This window comes from Globicephala melas, chromosome 3 (genome assembly GCF_963455315.2).
Source record: "Globicephala melas chromosome 3, mGloMel1.2, whole genome shotgun sequence".
Lineage (NCBI taxonomy): Eukaryota > Metazoa > Chordata > Mammalia > Artiodactyla > Delphinidae > Globicephala > Globicephala melas.
The window spans coordinates 90,135,336-90,158,680 of NC_083316.1; the positions used below are offsets into that span (position 1 = coordinate 90,135,336).

At 34.4% G+C, this 23,345-nt stretch overlaps 1 protein-coding gene across 1 annotated transcript in view; it reads right to left on the reverse strand.

The window, feature by feature from the left end:
• Positions 1-21,984, reverse strand: part of TMEM232 (transmembrane protein 232) — a 389,554-nt gene extending 367,570 nt beyond the window's left edge. The window contains 8 exon segments of the mRNA XM_060295515.1: positions 7,083-7,237; positions 9,506-9,605; positions 14,727-14,740; positions 14,743-14,814; positions 14,817-14,879; positions 16,680-16,785; positions 21,322-21,433; positions 21,935-21,984. Coding sequence (XP_060151498.1) covers positions 7,083-7,237; positions 9,506-9,605; positions 14,727-14,740; positions 14,743-14,814; positions 14,817-14,879; positions 16,680-16,785; positions 21,322-21,433; positions 21,935-21,984 — 672 coding nt within the window.
• Between the last annotated feature and the right edge of the window lie 1,361 nt (positions 21,985-23,345).

The following is a 23,345-nucleotide window of genomic DNA, read 5'->3' on the forward strand; positions in this document are numbered from 1 at the left end:
GAAACACAAAAGAAGGAAAAGACCTACAATAACGAACCCAAAACAATTTAGAAAATGGGAATAGGAACATACATATCGATAATTACTTTAAATGTAAATGGACTAAATGCTCCCACCAAAAGACACAGATTAGCTGAATGGATACAAAAACAAGACCCTTATATATGCTGTCTACAAGAGACCCACTTCAGACCTAGAGACACATACAGACTGAAAGTAAGGGGATGGAAAAAGATATTCCATGCAAATGGAAGCCAAAAGAAAGCTGGAGTAGCAATTCTCATATCAGACAAAATAGACTTTAAAATAAGGACTATTGAAAGAGACAAAGAAGGACACTACATAATGATCAAGGGATCGATCCAAGAAGAAGATATAACAATTGTAAATATTTATGCACCCAACATAGGAGCACCTCAATACATAAGGCAAATACTAACAGCCATAAAAGGGGAAATCGACAGTGACACATTCATAGTAGGGGACTTAAACACCCCACTTTCACCCATGGACAGATCATCCAAAATGAAAATAAATAAGGAAACACAAGCTTTAAATGATACATTAAACAAGATGGACTTAATTGATATTTATAGGACACTCCATCCAAAAACAACAGAATACACATTTTTCTCAAGTGCTCATGGAACATTCTCCAGGATAGATCATATCTTAGGTCACAAATCAAGCCTTGGTAAATTTAAGAAAATTGAAATTGTATCAAGTATCTTTTCTGACCACAACGCCATGAGACTAGATATCAATTACAGGAAAAGATCTGTAAAAAATACAAACACATGGAGGCTAAACAATACACTACTTAATAATGAAGAGATCACTGAAGAAATCAAAGAGGAAATCAAAAAATACCTAGAAACAAATGACAATGGAGACACAACGACCCAAAACCTGTGGGATGCAGCAAAAGCAGTTCTAAGGGGGAAGTTTATAGCAATACAAGCCCACCTTAAGAAGCAGGAAACATCTCGAATAAACAACCTAAACTTGCACCTCAAGCAATTAGAGAAAGAAGAACAAAAAAACCCCAAAGCTAGCAGAAGGAAAGAAATCATAAAAATCAGATCAGAAATAAATGAAAAAGAAATGAAGGAAACAATAGCAAAGATCAATAAAACTAAAAGCTGGTTCTTTGAGAAGATAAACAAAATAGATAAACCACTAGCCAGACTCATCAAGAAAAAAAGGGAGAAGACTCAAATCAATAGAATTAGAAATGCAAAAGGAGAGGTAACAACTGACACTGCAGAGATAAAAGAGATCATGAGAGATTACTACAAGCAACTCTATGCCAATAAAATGGACAATCTGGAAGAAATGGACAAATTCTTAGAAATGCACAACCTGCCAAGACTGAATCAGGAAGAAATAGAAAATATGAACAGACCAATCACAAGCACTGAAATTGAAACTGTGATTAAAAATCTTCCAACAAAGAAAAGCCCAGGACCAGATGGCTTCACAGGCGAATTCTATCAAACATTTAGAGAAGAGCTAACACCTATCCTTCTCAAACTCTTCCAAAATATAGCAGAGGGAGGACCACTCCCTAACTCCTTCTACGAGGCCACCATCACCTTGATACCAAAACCAGACAAGGATGTCACAAAGAAAGAAAACTACAGGCCAATATCACTGATGAACATAGATGCAAAAATCCTCAACAAAATACTAGCAAACAGAATCCAACAGCACATTAAAAGGATCATACACCATGATCAAGTGGGGTTTATTCCAGGAATGCAAGGATTCTTCAATATACGCAAATCTATCAACGTGATAAACCATATTAACAAATTGAAGGAGAAAAACCATATGATCATCTCAATAGATGCAGAGAAAGCTTTTGACAAAATTCAACACCCATTTATGATAAAAACCCTGCAGAAAGTAGGCATAGAGGGAACTTTCCTCAACATAATAAAGGCCATATATGACAAGCCCACAGCAAACATCATCCTCAATGGTGAAAAACTGAAAGCATTTCCACTAAGATCAGGAACAAGACAAGGTTGCCCACTCTCACCACTCTTATTCAACATTGTTTTGGAAGTTTTAGCCACAGCAATCAGAGAAGAAAAGGAAATAAAAGGAATCCAAATCGGAAAAGAAGAAGTAAAGCTGTCACTGTTTGCAGATGACATGATCCTATACATAGAGAACCCTAAAGATGCTACCAGAAAACTACTAGAGCTAATCAATGAATTTGGTAAAGTGGCAGGATACAAAATTAATGCACAGAAATCTCTGGCATTCCTATATACTAATGATGAAAAATCTGAAAGTGAAATCAAGAAAACACTCCCATTTACCATTGCAACAAAAAGAATAAAATATCTAGGAATAAACCTACCTAAGGAGACAAAAGATCTGTATGCAGAAAATTATAAGACACTGATGAAAGAAATTAAAGATGATACAAATAGATGGAGAGATATACCATGTTCTTGGATTGGAAGAATCAACATTGTGAAAATGACTCTACTACCCAAAGCAATCTATAGATTCAATGCAATCCCTATCAAACTACCACTGGCATTTTTCACAGAACTAGAACAAAAAATTTTGCAATTTGTATGGAAACACAAAAGACCCCGAATAGCACAAGCAATCTTGAGAACGAAAGAAGGAACTGGAGGAATCAGGCTCCCTGACTTCAGACTATACTACAAAGCTACAGTTATCAAGACGGTATGGTACTGGCACAAAAACAGAAAGATAGATCAATGGAACAGGATAGAAAGCCCAGAGATAAACCCACGCACATATGGTCACCTTATCTTTGACAAAGGAGGCAGAAATGTACAGTGGAGAAAGGACAGCCTATTCAATAAGTGGTGCTGGGAAAACTGGACAGCTACATGTAAAAGTATGAGATTAGATCACTCCCTAACACCATACACAAAAATAAGCTCAAAATGGATTAAAGACCTAAATGTATGGCCAGAAACTATCAAACTCTTAGAGGAAAACATAGGCAGAACACTCTATGACATAAATCACAGCAAGGTCCTTTTTGACCCACCTCCTAGAGAAATGGAAATAAAAACAAAAGTAAACAAATGGGACCTAATGAAACTTAAAAGCTTTTGCGCAGCAAAGGAAACCATAAAGAAGACCAAAAGACAACCCTCAGAATGGGAGAAAATATTTGCAAATGAAGCAACTGACAAAGGATTAATCTCCAAAATTTATAAGCAGCTCATGCAGCTTAATAACAGAAAAACAAACAACCCAATCCAAAAATGGGCAGAAGACCTAAATAGACATTTCTCCAAAGAAGATATACAGAGTGCCAACAAACACATGAAAGAATGCTCAACATCACTAATCATTAGAGAAATGCAAATCAAAACTACAATGAGATATCATCTCACACCAGTCAGAATGGCCATCATCAAAAAATCTAGAAACAATAAATGCTGGAGAGGGTGTGGAGAAAAGGGAACCCTCTTACACTGTTGGTGGGAATGTAAATTGATACAGCCACTGTGGAGAACAGTATGGAGGTTCCTTAAAAAGCTACAAATAGAACTACCATACGACCCAGCAATCCCACTACTGGGCATATACCCTGAGAAAACCATAATTCAAAAAGAGTCATGTACCAAAATGTTCATTGCAGCTCTATTTACAATAGCCCAGAGATGGAAACAACCTAAGTGTCCATCATCGGATGAATGGATAAAGAAGATGTGGCACATATATACAATGGAATATTACTCAGCCATAAAAAGAGACGAAATTGAGCTATTTGTAATGAGGTGGATAGACCTAGAGTCTGTCATACAGAGTGAAGTAAGTCAGAAAGAGAGAGACAAATACCGTATGCTAACACATATATATGGAATTTAAAAAAAAAAAAAAAGTCATGAAAAACCTAGGGGTGAAACAGGAATAAAGACACAGACTTACTAGAGAATGGACTTGAGACTATGGGGAGGGGGATGGGTAAACTGTGACAAAGCGATAAAGAGGCATGGACATGTATACACTACCAAACGTAAGGTAGATAGCTAGTGGGAAGCAGCCGCATAGCACAGGGAGATCAGCTCGGTGCTTTGTGACTGCCTGGAGGGGTGGGATAGGGAGGGTGGGAGGGAGGGAGACGCAAGCGGGAAGAGATATGGGAATATATGTATATATATAACTGATTCTTTTTGTTGTGAAGCTGAAACTAACATACCATTGTAAAGCAATTATACTCCAATAAAGATGTTAAAAAAATAAAATAAATAAAATAAAGTGTACCATTTGTCAAAGTCAATGGAAACCCTGTGTCTGGATCAGCTTGAAAGAACATTAAAAGGAGAAATGGGTCCCAGCAGCAGGGAAAGGAGATTTCCTATTCTTATACAGAACCAACACCCATATAGTGTGTATCCTAATGCCTATATCGTACAGAATTCCTTCTATAAAAGCAATTTTATAATAGCATTTTGAAAACAAATTATGTTTCTACTTCAATGCTTATAATATATTAAAAATAAAGTATTTTACAGTGGCCAAAATATGCTGTCATGGACCCTTTAGCATTACTGAAGGATACGAACTGTAGGAATAAACCCACAAATCCTCTACTGTAGCATATGAATAATAAAGGGAGAGAGGATGAATACAGGTATATCTTTTATAGTCCCAGTTTTCTCTCTTCTTCACCCTTACTTCTCCCAGAAGTTGAGACAGATGGGTACTGAATGGGTAAATACTCAGCTGAACTAGGGAGCCTGGCTTAGATTAAACTGTACTGGAGAAAATGGGCTGAAACTGGAGGACAACAGTAAAATATGCCATCCACCACTGAATCAGCTGAACCAGCCATTTTCAGCAGCACTGTGGCTACACTACCTTTTATATTCTTTATATTATGGGGTAATGGGAGTAGACAAAGGAGGGCAATAAGTCTGAGAGGCTAAATTCTGTTATAATCCCTTCATAGAATCTCATGTATGGAGGTGAAATAGAACTTAAAAAGACTGAAACTATGCCCCTTTGTTCTAAAAAGTGGAAAAAAGCACAGAGACTTAGTGACTTGTCCCATTATAAGCAGATATATTCTTTTCATGTGTTGACATTCTTGCCTCTTTCACTTCAAACCAAGGTAGATCTTAACTGTATAGAAGCAGTGAACTTCCATTTCCTTGCTGTATATGTGCACCAAGAGTGACAAAAACAGATTGATTCAAGGAGAAGCAGAATTAACACTGAAAGTTGCCGGCCTCAAAGGTGGAACACTCATGTTGTCAAGATTTCACAGGATCTTATTTGTTTAAAGGAAAAACACTCAAATCATCACTATATTAAGTTAAACACAATTAACTACACACAGTTAAGCACAATTAGTCAGCATAAGCATGTCCTTAAAAATTATTACATTTAACTGCCTAAGTTAAAGTGAGTTCCTAAGTATATTTTTCAATAATAATTATTTATGTTTGCATGGCTCTTAATAATTTATAAGGCACATGCTTTTTTGCAATCTTCACAACAACTCTGTAGATTAGTTAGGGCAAATATGACGAGGATGATGATAATGATTATGGTCGTGTCTTTTTATTTTTTGAAGTTATTCCTTCACTTCATATATATATATATATATATATATATATATATATATATATATATATATATATATATATATATTGGCTGCACCACGCAGCATGCAGAATCTTAGTTCCCCAACCAGGGATCAAACCTGTGCCCTCTGCAGTGGAAGTGTGGATTCTTAACCACTGGACCACCAGGGAAGTACCCAATGGTATCTTTTTAAAGATAAGCAAATGGGGATTTGGAGAGCTTAATGGACCTACTCTGGATCACAAAGTCAATTGGTGAACAGGCCCTCCCTCTTGAAAGTCAGTGCTTTTTCTATTGCTCAGTATCTTAGGTTATATATTTATTGTCAAAACATTTTTGAAACTTTAAAACAAGATCCTTTTTATGCATGAAGCAATGTGTGTTCATTAGTAAGCGTAACCAAATCGTTCAAATGGCTTAGTATACGTCACTCTTTATATAAATGGCTTACCAAGTTATGAGCCAAAAAGAAAACACTAACTCCTAGAAAGAACACAAATAGATGTGGTTAAATGTTCTTCCTTATAGACTTAAATTTCAGATAGTTGTGGAAAGGGCCCAAGGGAAGCACAGGGAAACTGTGAGGCAGCTCACAGGCAAAATTATTTTAAAAAAGAATTTTCCTTAAATTTCCTTAGTTGTTCCAACTAGCATCATATTAAATGCATTTTTCTCCTTTTTAAGAAATTATTATAAAAACATTTCTATTTATAAATTATAAAATAATAAGTATATATAACAAAAAATAAAATAATAAAAGAATCAAGGTTTTGAAGTGTTCACTGCTTTCTTTTGGAATATATGTGAGAAAAGGAAATAAAGGCATTACAAGCCCCAAAGATTGAAGTTTGACTTTTGAAGTACATCAGGCTATAAGGTATATGAACACTGGAGTTCTGTTTGTATAATAATAGCTTATTACATACCAAGGAATTATATATAATTGGGACAGATAGTTTTCTCTAATGTTGATCATTAATATCTAAGTTAGAAATTAAAAGGAGATTCGTCATATACCAGGTATTACTTTCTCAATTTTGAACCATTAAAAAAATTTCAGTTGATTTTAATAGCATATTAAATGTTATTACATATGAATCATGGAAGCATAAAAATATTACACTTGCTCTCATTAACAGCCTGTACTTTACACACTCTCCCTTTAATAAAAATGTAATATGTTAAAATGTTCATTTAAAAGTCAATCTAAATTATGTTGCAATTTTTAATTAATCAGCTGAGATGGAATCGATAAGGAAGAAGGTATTATGGCATTACTCCATTTAAAGTAGTAGTGGTGGATACTGATGCCCCACTACTGATCCTACTAACTACTGTCCAGGAAATGTGCACATGACTTTAATGTCTGTGCTGTTCACTTCTCCCCTGCAGCTAAATTCATCTTCAGCCATGTTACCGAATTAGCAAGCATGATTATTTAAGCATAGTAATCTGATCTGATTTGTCATGCGCTAGGATATACTCACCATCTCAGAATCTACATTCTTGTCTTCCACAGGGCTAAAAATTGATTGAGAAAGGAGTTCTCTTTTACATACAATTTCCATGATTTTCAGAATACACTGCACATTTGAAAAGATGTTTGGATACTTGCAATATAATTCTCCAGGGAAAGAAAGTGTTATTGTAAGAAAAATAATTTGTGAGAAATATTTCATTAACATCTCACACTGCATTTCATTTGTCTTTTAGTTATTAAAATATAATTAAATTCAGTACTCAAGAGGCTGAAACTGCTGTATATTTCCCCATCTATTGAAGATTAATAATGTTATGTATGACCCCTGGTGGTATAATAGAAAACTACAAGGTAAATAATTCATGCATAAGAGTTTATGTAATTCAGAACAGCAATTTCATAATGGTTGAATGCCCAATTAAGTATAGTTACTACACAACAATCCCTGGAAACTTCCAGCTGAAAATAAATCAAGTCAGAATAGATACTATTCATAATGGATAATCTGATATTGTAATCAATGTCATTGCTTTTAAACCAACATTCTCCAATTTAATTCTTTTCAAGATGTCATTGTTGTTGATTTTTAAAAATATATAGTTTAACAACAGCAACAATTATGTCATTTAACATAAGACTATGTGGTATTTAACAGAACCATCTCTGTGCTGTTCTTTTTACAAACTTTTAAACAATCTTTGAGTTTTAGTCCACCGACACAATGGAAAAATTAGTAATAAACACTCATCTATTGGATGGCTGTATGGGTAGGTAGTAGCAGTAACTAATAGCCTCAGGTAGGAATCCACCTGTTGCTGAACATGTAGCCTCAGTAGGGCTCCACTTAACAGCATGTGATAAGAGGGCAATATCTAGGATTTTATCCTTACATGAAACAAAATGTTGGTGTTCTTGTGATATATCAACAATAACAAGCCAGTGTAAGAACTTGAAGTTTTATACAAATAATCTTTCAAAACATATTTGCCACCACTACCTGAATATTTCATGAATCACTATGTTGAACACTGTGAGGAGTTAAAAGAGATTTATAATGTAATGAAGAAAGCAAAACAAGTGATACGGTAGACACAAACTCCTATACTGTCAATCTACAGCCATGCCTTGGTTTCAGACCCTACCAAAACTTGTATCCAAAACATTTGCACTATTACCTTCTACTCCCCTCCTCTATGGCTTTTCCCACCAAATATTACTCCCTTTCTTGCATCTTGAGTCTCTTGATTTCTTATCCTACAACGTATTAAACTTCTCCTCTTTTGACCTCACTTTTTCATCCAAACTATTGACATATTTCCCCTTCCTTTCATAGCTAAGCTTTTTAAAACAGTTCACCACCTTTGTCTTATGCTTAAACTTTCCCTTCACTCTTTGTTTACCTCCAATCTGAACTTTGCTTCTACTCGGTAATGCTCCCAAGAACAATGACTCTCTGACTTCAGAAACCCATCACCCGTCTCAGACCTCCTATTGTTTAATGATTTTACAGCTCTTGATAATGTTGATCTTCTTGCCTCTCCCCTCTTTGGCTTTCTATATCATCACTCCCTCTTTTTTCTACTAATTCTTCTCTACTGGTTGATGTCTGTTACTCCAATAATCTATTAAATGTTTATGTCCCCCAAGACTCTACTACTAGAATAAATTTCTCCCCACCACCACCTCCCATTCCCAGGTTATCTCATCCACGTTAACAGTGATGACTGTCAAATGATCCATGTTGATACCCATGAAATAAGTGATTCCCAGGCTTCACTTATTTCCCTAGTTCCAAACCTCTGTTTCCAACTGGGTATATACACCTGAGTGACCTTCAAATTCAGTATGTCCAAATGTTTCTCCAAAATTTTCTCAGTTTAGAGCACCATTATCTTGACCTTATTAGTCAATATGTAAAATTTAAGATTCATCCTGAATTTGTCACTTTCCCTTATATATAGCTTAGATCCAAGGGATCACCAAGTTCAGTGTTTCTTATCTCCTAAACACTTTTCAAAACTATTTTACTCTATCCATCCCCATTTTAGAAGTTCATACCTTTAACATCTCTTGCCTGTACGAACGTCATAGCTAATGGACCCCCTGAGTCCACTCTCTCCTTACTCCAGTCCAGCAACTACATCACCACTAGGGTTACCTTACTAAAATATGAATTTAACTCTCTTGAAATCCAGTGAGTTAGATATTACAGATAAGAAAACTGAGCCACGGACAAGTTCATATGCTTAGTTAAGTAGGAAATTTAAAAGTAAAACCCAAGCAGTCTCACCCAGAAGCTGTGCTCTTCAGTACTGCATCCATTATCTTTCACGAAAAATAAAATACAGCCTATACTCTTTATAGTGATAGTCTGAGCTTCTCAAAATAACATAAAATATTTATAAATGTAGAAAATAAAAGACAGTCTACCGTATAAATATGGTTGAAGCCTAAGTAAATGTTGTTTAAAACTTTTCAGGTGACCATGAAGGAAATATATAAAAAGTCGTAAGAAGACCAAATAGCCAATCTGTCAAAAAAGAAAGAAAAAAGCATTTTTGTGTTGCATCAATAAATGTTTAAAAACCATAAGGAAAATAAACCATTTTATCATTACATTTGCTTTTGATGAAACAATTTCAAATTCATTTGTGATTGTATGCTTTTGAAATAACTTTAAAACATTTGTATCAAGGTTAAAATACTGGTTCAGAAAAAAAAAATTCATAAATCTTCTCTCCATTACATATAATGACCAATACTGAATACTATTTTGTTCTATGTCCTTTAGAACAGTATTTTTCAAATTGCAAATCATGCCCCTTAAGTGAGTCATGAAATCAATAGAAAGGGGATTTTTAAGTAAAATAAAAGAGTATCATAGTACATTGCACAGTGCCTTGTCTCAGTATATAACTGAATGTGGATTGCAATAGTTTTGAGAAATATTCTGCCTGTGCATAGTATGTTGTACTGAAGTCCCCATTCCCTCATGAAAACACACACACACACACACACACACACACACACAATGTCATTACTAAATACACACTTTCATATCGTACTTCTGTGAAGTTTAAAATACATGTATAGTTAAAACTGTTTTACATAGACAACAGAAAATTAAATATCTGCAAAAATATATAAGATTTCACAGAAAATGAGAAAAAAAACCACACACTATAGAAATAAATGGAATGTAAATGCCTAAATTGCTAAATCATAAGATTACGGAAAAGGACCAAATAATAATAATAACTACCATTATATCACTATCAAGATATACATATATGCAAATCCTCTTAACATCTTAACAATAGTGCAGGGTATTATTAGAGCTACATGTAAAAAAATAAAATTAAATTCAAAAGATGATTCTACCAAGTCTCAGTGCTTCACCCAAGACTATTAAGCAAATAAGTAGCATTACTGGAATTCAAACCCAGGACTGTGTGTTTTGTATCAAAAGACATGAACTTTCTATTACAGCAGTGATTTCCAAATATTTTTCTCAAAAATTTCTATCATTAAAATAAATTCTAAGAATGCACCATGAATATTTGTAAATACATCCGTAAATTATAAACATGTACCATTTATTGACTTTTAAAAATAAATAAAAATAAAATGTTTATGTCATGCCAAGGGATCTCTTTGTATAAAGCACTTTGATATAGTACTATGCTTCTCCAAGAGACTGAAGTTAGATGAGCAGGAAGTGGAGATCAACAGATCATTTAAAAGAATATTGCAATACTCTAAGAGAGAATATTAAAGTTGGAAATAATAAATTCATCAGAGGAAGAATAATTTAAGATTTTGCAAGGGATCAGAGAAGGATATTGAAAGCAATACTTTAAAATTTTAAAGTGGGTCTGAAGAGAAAAATACATAATCAACATATCAGTTTGCAAAACTGCTGTATTATACACCAATTTGGTCATGAGTTTCACTTTATCCAGAAGTGAAACTCTATACAACTATGCTTGGAAAAATGGTTTTAAAAGCTTTCATCTGTAATATTCTGAAAAACCAGATTTTTGTTGAAAAGTCTGCCAGTCTTTATCTCTGAGGAATTCTGGAACTTTCTATGCATCTGTCCTCATGTTTCATTTGTGTACATACTCTCTCTGTAGGTTGACAACTTAAGCTTTGCCTCCTAGAGTAAATTTCTGCTTGTCAGTTTATTTCCCTGCTACCCTGTCTTTTCTTCCTTTATTCTTTCACCCCCTTCTTTCCTTCTCTTTTCATCTTTTCTTATCTTCATTTCTCTGTTATCTAACCGTGAAATAGAAATGCTGAATAATATTTATTATGTATTACATTGTAATAGTTAGTGATGTGTTTTATGTTCTTTATAGAAGATTGAAGAACACTGTTTATATTCCTATCTAAAATATATTAAACTGGGCTTCCCTGGTGGCGCAGTGGTCAGGAGTCCGCCTGCCAATGCAGGGGACGCGGGTTCGAGCACTGGTCCGGGAGAATCCCACATGCTGTGGAGCAACTAAGCCCGTGCGCCACAACAACTGAGCCTGTGCTCTAGAGGATGCGTGCCACAATTACCGAAGCCCGCGTGCCTAGAGCCCATGCTCCACAACAAGAGAAGCCACTGCAATGAGAAACCCACACACGCTGCAACGAAGAGTAGCCCCCGCTCACCACTAGAGAAAGCCCGCGCACAGCAACGAAGACCCAATGCAGCCAAAAATAAATTAATTAATAAAAAATAAAATAAAATATATTAAAACTACTGTTGCTTATATATTATTCCTATACTTTAATAAGTAGACATCAGTAGTTAAGATTCTACACTCAGAGGAAAACAATGAGGAAAGAATGCACACAAAATTGGAAAGTAAGTAATATTAGGGAATCAGGTATTTCTGGCTCTTCCCAACCCTGAGCTACATACTTCTTTGTGAAAAGAGAAACAAAATGGTGTGTATTAAGATGAGTAATGCCTTTATGGCAATACCATTAAATACACCATTCTCTCAACAAGAAAAGATCAAAAGGGAAGTTTCCAACTGACGGTTAGATATATAATGAAATTCCTACAAAGACAAGCAGGATAATTGAAATGGCTTCTTGCCTGAAATCAAAGGCACTTATAAAGCATGCTGATTTCTACTAGCTAATTTATATTATCTAGAACAATAAAAAGTAAGCATTAAAATTAGTAAATCTGAGAGCCAAGGTAAGTGAGTAGAATCATAGCTGAGAGTCCACTGGACTGTGGGTTTCAAAATCTTCTCTGCTGAGATCTTGGGTAATTCACTTAGACTCTCAATGCCTACTAGTCTGTGGAATGGTGGATAATAATAGCACCTACCTTTTAGGACTTTTGCAAAAATTAAATAAGTTATTATGTCTAATATAGCTAAAGCACTGATCATTGTGCAATGCAAATAGTCTAAACATCCAGATGAGAGGATACAGGAACCTTTTTAAAATTCAATGAATCCATGGTATACGTAAATTATAAGCAATATGTGCAATGGCAAAAACTTTATTTTATAGCCATTTTTTTCGCTGGCAGAAATATAAAAGGCAAGAAATGGAAAAAGGTCAGTAAAGGGGCTGAGAAGGAAAGGAAAGAAAAGCCACTTTCTCTATGTTTTTCCACTCCACTCTTTTTCCATCATAAACTAATATACCCATCTTTTTGTATTATATATAAATTTGAAATCCCCAAATAATTATATAAATATAAGCTCTTAAATATCGCCATAATGAACAGTTTGGGAAATAAAGAGGAAAGAAGAAAAAGACATTATAATTTTACTTGTCTCTTTGCCTCCTGTTCTTCTAGCAAAGCATCAGTTCTTTGCATGTTCAATTTCTGTTATGTGTTCTCTGTATCCTGCCTGGTGTCCATAAGTCTTTTACCCCCAAACATATCAGAGAAGATCTAGACCTAATTTATAAGGTCTGAAATACATATCTTCCAAAAATGCCGTGGCTGACTCATGAATATCTTCATGCTCATTTTCTAACAGTTCATAAACAAAATTAAATAAGGAGAAAATATATTTTTGCAAATAATACCATACTTAATTTCAAATGATATATATACACGTATGTCAACTGAGATATATACATATGTATATATTTCTTTATTCTTAAAATTATTCTTCTTGCTTTTCTTTGCAATAAAACTATTAGTTAAGCTAAATTTCTTTGACTAATAATAAATTTTGCAGCAGGCAACCTTGATCATCACAGGAAGTAGAACCATATGTCTTCTAGGACCTTATGAAACATGAGCTACATAAACATGGTTTCCCACCTTATGGCTCTAAAATGACATAGAATACTGAGAGAACAACTCATCTTCTCAAATCGGGCAACAATGTAAGAATTATCAGTCAGCATTTTTAAATGGAAAAGTGGCATTTAGCAATCCTTAAAATAGAGAGGAGAACATTTCTCCAAAGAAGATATACAAATTGCCAACAAACACATGAAAGGATGCTCAACATCACTAATCATTAGAGAAATGCAAATCAAAACTACAATGAGGTATCACCTCACACCGGTCAGAATGGCCATCATCAAAAAATCTACAAACAATAAATGCTGGAGAGGGTGTGGAGAAAAGGGAACCCTCTTGCACTGTTAGTGGGAATGTAAATTGATACAGCCACTATGGAGAACAGTATGGAGGTTCCTTAAAAAAACTAAAAATAGAACTACCATACGACCCAGCATTCCCACTACTGGGCATATACCCTGAGAAAACCATAATTCAAAAAGAGTCATGTACCACAATGTTCATTGCAGCTGTATTTACAAGAGTCAGGACATGGAAGCAACCTAAGTGTCCATCAACAGATGAATGGATAAAGAAGATGTAGCACGTATATACAATGGAATATTACTCAACCTTAAAAAGAAACAATTTGTAGTGAGGTGGATGGACCTAGAGTCTGTCATACACAGTGAAGTAAGTCAGAAAGAGAAAAACAAATACCGTATGCTAACACATATATATGGAATCAAAAAAAAAAAAAAGTTCTGAAGAACCTAGGGGCAGGACAGGAATAAAGACGCAGGTGTAGAGAATGGACTTGACAACACAGGGAGGGGGAAGGGTAAGCTGGGATGAAGTGAGAGCATGGCATTGACATATATACACTGCCAAATGTAAAATAGATAGCTAGTGGAAAGCAGCCACATAGCACAGGGAGATCAGCTCGGTGCTTTGTGACCACCTAGAGGGGTGGGATAGGGAGGGTGGGAGGGAGATGCAAGAGGGAGGGGATATGGGGATATATGTATAGCTGATTCACTTTGTTATAAAGCAGAAACTAAAACACCATTGTAAAGCAATTATACTCCAATAAAGATGTTAAAAAAAATAGAGAGAGGAGAAAAGCTATATATACTCAGAAATAAGTGCAAACTTGATTTTTAATTAAATGCTATTTTCTTACATAGTTGGTGAAGCTGTATTTTCTCAACTACCTCCATCTGCATATCAAGCAATAATGTAATGTCCACATTTAGAGGAGATTAAAATAAGCTACCAAACGAGAATATTCTGTAATAAAACCAAATGGCCTGTTTAGCTCCTGAAACAGATATCATGTGGTTAGATGTACTACATGTAGCAATTAAAACACATTAAAATTATTTTAAAACTTACCTTTGCCAGCTTTATTCAACTGAGTATAAGTACGTCTTTAGGAATGCATCACAACAGAGTCTATACAAAACTGATTCCGCAACAAAATTAAGGCAGGCAGATCGTAATCAAAGGTAGCATGGTCCAGGGAAGCATAAAGCATATTTAAAGCTTCTGAAATATTAAAAAGTATAATTTATAAATTATGCTGCTTTTCTACATACTACAATTAAGTCTTCTAATTAACTATTTTGCTCAGTCACCAAGACCACATTGTGGTTTTAATATCTTTGACATCCCTCCCATCAAGAGATGAAGTCTATGCCTCCTTCCCCTTGAACCTGAGCAGGCCTTGTGACTGCTTTAACTAATAGAATGTGGCAGAAGTGACACTGTATGACTTCCAAGTCTAGATCAGAAAAGGCAATACAGTTGCCCCCTCTACCTCTTTGTCAAGATACTACCTTTGGAATTCTAAGCTGCCATGTAGGACATTCAACTACTCAGAAGTCACTAAGCCGGAGAGACTACAGAGGTGGGGGAGGGCAGGGAGGGGGAAGAGGCAAGGAGAGAGAGAAATGCCCTAGGAGCTCCACCTCACACAAAATAGATCACTAGGCCACATATATAATGGTGGGGAAATAGGACAGAACTGGATGACAAAAGACAGTGCTCAAGATAAGTGCTATAAAAGAGAAAAGTAGAAGACTAGAAAATCAAAGCAGAGGAAATAAGGCCCAATGGAGCTGAACAAGGAAGAATATAGCGCTAAGGCCCTACAGAACACTGCACCTCATGTCATTACAGGCATAACTCATCTTATTCACTTTGATTTATTATGCTTTGCAGATATTGTATTTTTTACAGATTGAGGGTTTGTGGCAACCCTGCGTCTAGCAAGTCTATCAGTGCTACTTTTCCAACAGCATTATTTTTTAATTAATGTATGTACATTTTCAGACATAATGCTATTGCACATTTGACAGACTACAGTATAGTGTAAACATAACTTTTACATGCACTGTGAAACAAAAAAATTAATGTGACTTGCTTTATTACAATATTCACTTTATTATGGTGATCTGGAACCAGACTCACAATATCTCCAAGAATGTGCCTGTACAAAGATTTTGAAGCGCTTTCATGAACAAAACTGAGGTTTAATTGACAAAGAAGAGCAAGGGGCTGCTGGTTGCTGGAAAGCCGAGATTGTTTACTTCAATATCATTTAAACATTTAATAGGGTCAGGCTGTGGATAGCACTGTGATGAAGTGCCATAAAGGCAAGTTAAATACAAAATCATTCTTATTCTTCCTGTTGCTTGAAAGCTCCCAGATAGCACTACAAAACCCAATTTATAAGGGAAAATACTCTCTGACCTCATATGGTCAACATTCTAAAACTCATTTTAAAAGGCATACACATAAAATTTAGAATAATATAGAAGAAACTTTATTTCCTTAAAAATAATGTTTTTTAATTTCTTTTTTAGATTGGTTGGAGGGTGGTTTAAAAGGAGACATAAATACGTGATAAATGAAAAGGTAATGAGTAAAATGGCTGTTTAAAGCAAGTGAAAAACAAATGGCCATTTGGTTAATGTTTTATGAGTAAGAATTATAAAATGCAGAAACGAATTTCTGTATAGTGCCTAGTGTTATTGAAAATCACTAAATGACATTTTATATTACTTTTTAATTAGTTACTAATTTTAGAAAAAAGCAATAAAGACTCTGCTGAGCAAAAGTTTTTAAAACAATTTTGCAATTAAAAAGTTGAGCAGCCAAATTCATAAATTCAAAATTACAAAAGGACCTTTCATAATAAAACATTGTCAGGTATTTCAATAGAGAAAGGCAGATTTTCCTTGGCTCCTGCACAATTTCTAAACATTAAAGTTCTCAAATTATGCCTTCACTTCTAATCTAGAAAACACTTAGGGTAACTAAGAAGAGCTCAGTTAGAGGACATACCATCTTGGATTTCTCCTTTGCACTGAGCCAGATATACTACTTCAGTCCATGTCATAGGAAGATGTACATGCCTCCCAGTACCTAAGGTTTTGAGACCCAATTTCCTCTGTTATGGGGAAGATAAAAGAGGCAAACAAAAATGTACAGCTTTTAAATTTAATATTTATTTATTTTTATTATCTATATTTTATTTATTCTATTTATTTTATTATTTATAATTTATTAATATTTTACTTGTTTTTATTGAATATAGTTGATTTACAGTATTGTTTTAGTTTCAGGTATACAGCAAAGTGATTCAGTTATACATATACATCAATAAATATATATTCTTTTTCAGATTCTTTACCATTATAGGTTATAACACGACAGTGAATACAGTTTCCTGTGCTGTACAGTAAGTCCTTGTTGTTTATCTATTTTATATATAGTAGTGTGTATCTGTTAAACCCATACTCCTAATTTATCCCTCCCTGACACTTTGCCCTTTGGTAATCATAAGTTTGTTTTCTATGTCTGTGTGTCTGATTCTGTTTTGTAAATAAGTTAATTTGTATTATTCTTTTAGATGCCACATGTAAGTGATATTATATGATATTTTTCTCTAACTTACTTCACCTAGTATGATAATCTCCAAATCCATCCATATTGCTGCAAATGGCAATACTTCATTCTTTTTTACAGATGAGTAATATTCTTTTATATATATATATATATATATATATATATGTATATCTCACATCTTTATCCATTCACCTGTCAATGGACACTTAGGTTGCTTCCATGTTTTGGCTATTGTAAATAGTGCTGCTATGAACATTGGGGTACATGTATCTTTTTGAATTAGACTTTTCATCTTTTCCAGATATATGCCCAGGAGTAGAATTGCTGGATCATATGGTAACTCTATTTTAAGTTTTTTAAGGAACCTCCATACTGTTTTCCATAGTGGCCGCACCAATTTACATTCCCACCAACAATGTAGGAGGGCTCATTTTCCTCCATGTCCTCTCCAGCATCTGTTATTTGTAGACTTTTTGATAATGGCCATTCTGATCAGTGTGAGGTGATACCTCACTATGGTATGGATTTGCATTTCTCTAACAATTAGTGATGTTGAGCATCTTTTCATGTGCCTGTTGGCCATCTGTATGTCTTCTTTGGAGAAACATCTAGTTAGGTCTTTTGCCCATTTTTTGATTGGGTTGTTTGGGGTTTCTTTGATATTGAGCTGTATGAGCTGTTTTGTATATTTTGGAAACTAAGACCTTGTCAGTTGCATCACTTGCAAATACTTTCTCCCAGTCCACAAGTTATCTTTTCATTTTGTGTATGGCTTGCTTTGCTGTGCAAAAGCTTATAAGTTTGATTAGGTCCCATTTGTTTATTTTTGCTTTTATTTCTATTGTCTTGGGAGACTAACCTAAGAAAATACTGGTATAATTTATGTCAGAGAATGTTTTGCCAATGTTCTCTTCTAGGAGTTTTATGGTGTCATGTCTTATATTTAAGTCCTTAAGTCATTTTGAGTTTATATTTGTTTATGGTGTGAGGGTAACTTCATTGATTTACATGTGGCTATACAGTTTTCCCAATACCACTTGTTGAACAGACTGCCCATGGCAGATTATTGCCTCCTTCATTGAAGATTAATTGACTCTAGGTGTGTGGATTTACTTCTGGGCTCTCTATTCTGTTCCACTGATCCATATGTCTGTTGTGCCAATACCACACTGTTTTGATTACTGTAGCTTTGTAGTGTTATCTGAAGTCTGGGAGGGTTATGCCTCCAGCTTTATTCTTTTTCCTCAGGATTGCTTTGGCAATTCTGGTCTTTTGTGGTTCCATGTAAATTCTAGGATTCTTAGTTCTAGCTCTGTGAAGAATCTCATGGGTAATTTGATAGGGATAGCATTAATTCTGTAGATTGCTTTGGGCAGTATGGCCATTTTAACAATATTAATTCTTCCAATCCAAAGCATTGGATATCTTTCTATTTCTTTGAATCATCTTCAATTTCCTTTATCAATGTTTTATAGTTCTCAGCATGTAAGCCTTTCACCTCCTAGGTCAGGTTTATTCCTAGGTATTTTTTTTGACATGATGTTAAATGGGATTTTTTTTTTTTTTTTACTTTCTCTTTCTGATATTTCCTTGTTACTGTAAAGAAATGGAACAGATTTCTGTATGTTAATCTTGTATCCTGCTACCTTGCTGAATTCATTTATCAGTTCTAATCGTTTTTGTGTGGAGTCTTTAGGGTTTTCTATATAGAGTATCATATCATCTGCATACAATGACAATTTTATCTCTTCCTTTCCAATTTGGATATTTTTTCTTGTCTGATTGTTGTGCCTAGGACTTCCAACACTATGTTAAATAGAATTGGTAAGAGTGGGCATCCTTGTCTTGTTCCAGAATTTAGCAAGAAGGCTTTCAGCTTTTCACCAATGAGTATTATGTTGACTGTGGGTTTGTCATAAGTGGCTTTTTATTATGCTGAGATATGCTCCCTCTATACCCACTTTGGTGAGAGTTTTTATCAGGAATGGATGTTGAATTTTATCAAATGCTTTTCTGCAATGACCATGTTGTTGTTTTATCTTCTCTTTTGTTGATGTGGTTTAAAACATTGATTGATTTGCATATGCTGAACCATCCTTGTGACTATGGGATGACTCCAACTTTATCATAGTGTACAATCCTTTTATGTGTTGTTGGATTCAGTTTGCTAATATTTTGCTGAGGATTTTTGTATCTATATCCAAAGATATTGGCCTGTGATTTTCTTGTTTTTTTTTTTTTTTTTTTGGTAGTGTCTTTGTCTGGTTTTGGCATCAGGGTGATGGTGGCTTCAGAGAATGACTTTGGGAATGTTCCTTCCTCTTCAGTTTTTTGGAAGAGTTTGAGAAGCATAGGTATAAGTTCTTTGTAGGTTTGGCAGAATTCCCCAGTGAAGCCTTCCAGTCCTGGACTTTTGTTTGCAGGGAGTTTTTTTATTACATATTTCAGATCTAGTGATCAGTCTCTTCAAATTATGTTTCTTCTTGACTCAGTTTTAGTAGGCTGTATGTTTCTAGAAACTTGTCCATTTCTTCTAGGTAGTCCATTTTGTTGGCATATAACTGTTCATAGTATTTTCTTGTGAATTTCTTGTATTTCTGTGGTATCAGTTGTTATTTCTCCTCTTTCATTTCTCAATTTGTTTATTTGGGTCCTCTCTCTTTCTTCTTGGTGAGTCTGGCTAAAGGTTTGTTGATTTTGTTTACCCTTTCAAGAGCCCAGCTCTTTGTTTTATTGATCTATCTATATATTTATTTATATATATATGATTGATATATTATTATTTATATTTTATTATTAATTCTATCATTTGTATTTTATTTATTACTATTTTATCATTTATTTTCATTTTTTATTTATTCACTTATTTATTGTATTATCTCTTTATTCTGAAAGTCATTCTATGAGGCTGATGCTCTTAAAGCTGTATATTTTTACGTTTATTATATTTATTTTTTGACATTTTATGTAAACTGTATTAGTGTTAAAATGTATAGAATGTTAATATTCTGAGTAATATCAGTGTCTGCTGAAAATAATTTTCACTCTTTCTTTCTAGGGATTATTTCTGTCTCATTTCCTCACCAAGAGAATGCATCTCTGATTTTAAAAGGGTAACCATATTGAAAAAAATAGCTTGATGCCAATTTTCTGGAGCACTCCAGCTACTTCACTGTGGATGGACTGGTTAGTGAACATAAAAGAGATATGAAGATTTCCCTTCTTATATTAATGTGACCATTCCTGGGGCTGCCCCAGTTGGCCAACTGAAGAGAAACTCACTGATGAATGTACCTGCTGGCAACTATCTGCATGCAAAGCTAATATATTCTTTTTTCTAATCAACTTTTTTCATGGATTTTTAAAAAAATTTTAAATATGGTCAATCATGAGCCAAAATGCTGGGAAACAACAGCCACAAAAAAATTGTTGACTTAATTTATGCTTCAGTTTTGTGCAGCTTTTATTTCACCAGTTATCTAGTGTTAAAGCAAAATCATATGTATATTATTTCTCTGTCAAAACTTAAACTGGATTTAATGAAGAAAAGGTAAAAGAAGGACTTATTTTACTTTCTGTTCTGTTTTTATATGTGTTTGAAATTTTGTGAATTAATGACATATTCTTAAAGAATGTATTTTCTACAAGTTAGGTGAATAATTTGTTACAGAGAAAGAACAGAGTACTCTGTGCATATATAGTGAATGTTTAGGAGACCTTTCTTTCCTCTTTAGGAAACATCATATATCAGTTAACATTTTTTTAGTAAAAAGTGTAATTTTCATAAACAAAAATTTATTTACCAGCCGTTGATATTTTGCTGTGAGCTCTTGGATTAGTGCCAACAACTATATTCTCCAATAATTTATGAAGAATCTTCATCCAAAAAGCCATTTGACATTGAATAATTTGGTCATAAGTTTTAACTTTAATTTGCATTAGTATTTTTAACTATGCCTACTTATGATTAAAGAAAGGTGTATTCTTATCTTTTTCTTTCAATATTTTAGAACAGGTAATCATCCACCAACTGGAAGAGAAAGTTCACATACTAAAGTAATCAATAGTGTGCCATTACCTTACATTTGATAAGGTTTTTTCTAGCTATGTCCAACAGTTCTTCCTCCTCTTTTGGATTTTTTGTTTGGTTGGGTCTCAAGATGAATTCTTTTGTGATTGAAAATGGTGGCCTAAACCAAAAAAGAAAAAAAAAAATCAATAATTATAGCTATCACTTCCAAATAATTAATCAAACATCCAGTGGCTAAGTGTATCTATTTTCTGAAAAAGCACTTTACCTTAATGAGAAAGTTTCACACACACAAAAATCAGTAAAATATTTATGTATATATATGTGTGTGTATGTATATATATATATATATATATATATATACACACACACACACATACATACACAGGTCTCCTAGATTGATCTTATCATACTCTTGGATTGAGAAATATAATTCTCATGATATTGAAGAACTCTGTAGCCTTTGAAAAAAATCCAGCATAGCTTCATTACGTTGAAGACTGATTTATCTCCTCACATATTTCAGTGTTGGTTCAATTTAAGCTAAAGCATTATTCCCTCCGTGCAAGTGGAATCAGTCGAACTGTGGCTGAAGTAAAGTAGGCAAGACAGAAAAGATGTATGTAGTAAGGTCAGAGAGGTGACAAGAAGCCATACTAACTTTGGATGAGATGGGAATCTATTGCCGGGTTTTGATAAGATGAGTGGCATAATTCAACTTATATTTTAACAGGATCATTCCGATGCTGTGTTGAGAGCTGGAGGGTGGGGAGGTAGCAAGGGAGAGAGCACATATACACTTAGCTGAGAGGTAATTTGGCTTGGATCAGAATTATAGCAAAGTAATTAAAGCAAAGAGTTTGGATAATGGATATATTTTGACATTAGCTCCAACCAGACTGCCCAATGAATTAGAAATAGGCATGAGAGAAAAAAAAAAAAAAAAGGAGTCATGATTAACTGAGTAACGGAAAGGATAGAATTGCTGTTTACCAAGATGGGAAAGGTTGCTAGAGGAGCAGATTTGAGGTGAGGGTAGAGAATAAGTTCAGTATTGGACATGTTATGTTTGAGATGACCATGGCCATCCAAATGGAGACGCAGAGTAATCAGTTAGATATGAGTCTGAATTTGGGGGAAAGGTTCAGGCTAAATATATCAATTTTTGAGTCATTAGCACACATATGGCATTTAAAGCCTTGTGAATGGAAAGGATCCCATGGGCAAAGTGTAGAGAAGGTAGACAAGTATTTCAAAGAGAAGTGAGAAAAGTTGAGGCTGTATGCAAGAGAATGAGTAAAGTGATTATAATGATGTACCACAGCGTTTAAAATGGCACGGAATCAAAAGTGATATCAGAGGAATAGAAAATGGGTAGTAGAGTCAATGAGTTGTTTATGTGATAAAATAACTGTTGGAGTCATACGATTTAAAGGAGTTATCTGAGAAAATAAAACATCTTTCAACAACTTACTGAATTAGTTGCTCTGTGGCATATAGGAAAAAAACACGAATAAAAATCAAATTTTGCCTCTGAGTGACTCATAGTCCAACTGGGAAGACAGATGTATGTAAAATTAATCACAGTGCCACAAGATCACAGGATAAGCAGAGATAAAACCATGATGCTCTGTAAACTAGAGCCAAATATATATCCCAGTGAAGAACAATTAATGAAATGACCAGCTCTTTAACTGTCACCCTAAAGTAGGCATTTATTCAATCATTCAATCAGTAAGCATTTATTGACTATCTCTATGTATCAGGTGCTACCAACCTTGGAACTGGGATACAACGGTGAAACCAACAACCTTGCCCTCAAGCAGTGTATAGTAAAATAGCAGAAGAGTTGAGGTGTTAGAACTCACAAAGTCTGCTAGAACTGGGCATTTGAAATGAATAACTTCATTCTTGACTACCTGTTACCTTGCTCTTGGAGATATGAGGTTAGATGTATATGGTAAAGGTTGGCTGAAAACTCTTTCTCAACAGTCATCTGGGATGACATATCTTTGATCGACATGGACCTACTCCTCGCGAAGAGTCCAAAATAGCTTCAGTCTTCCCATTTG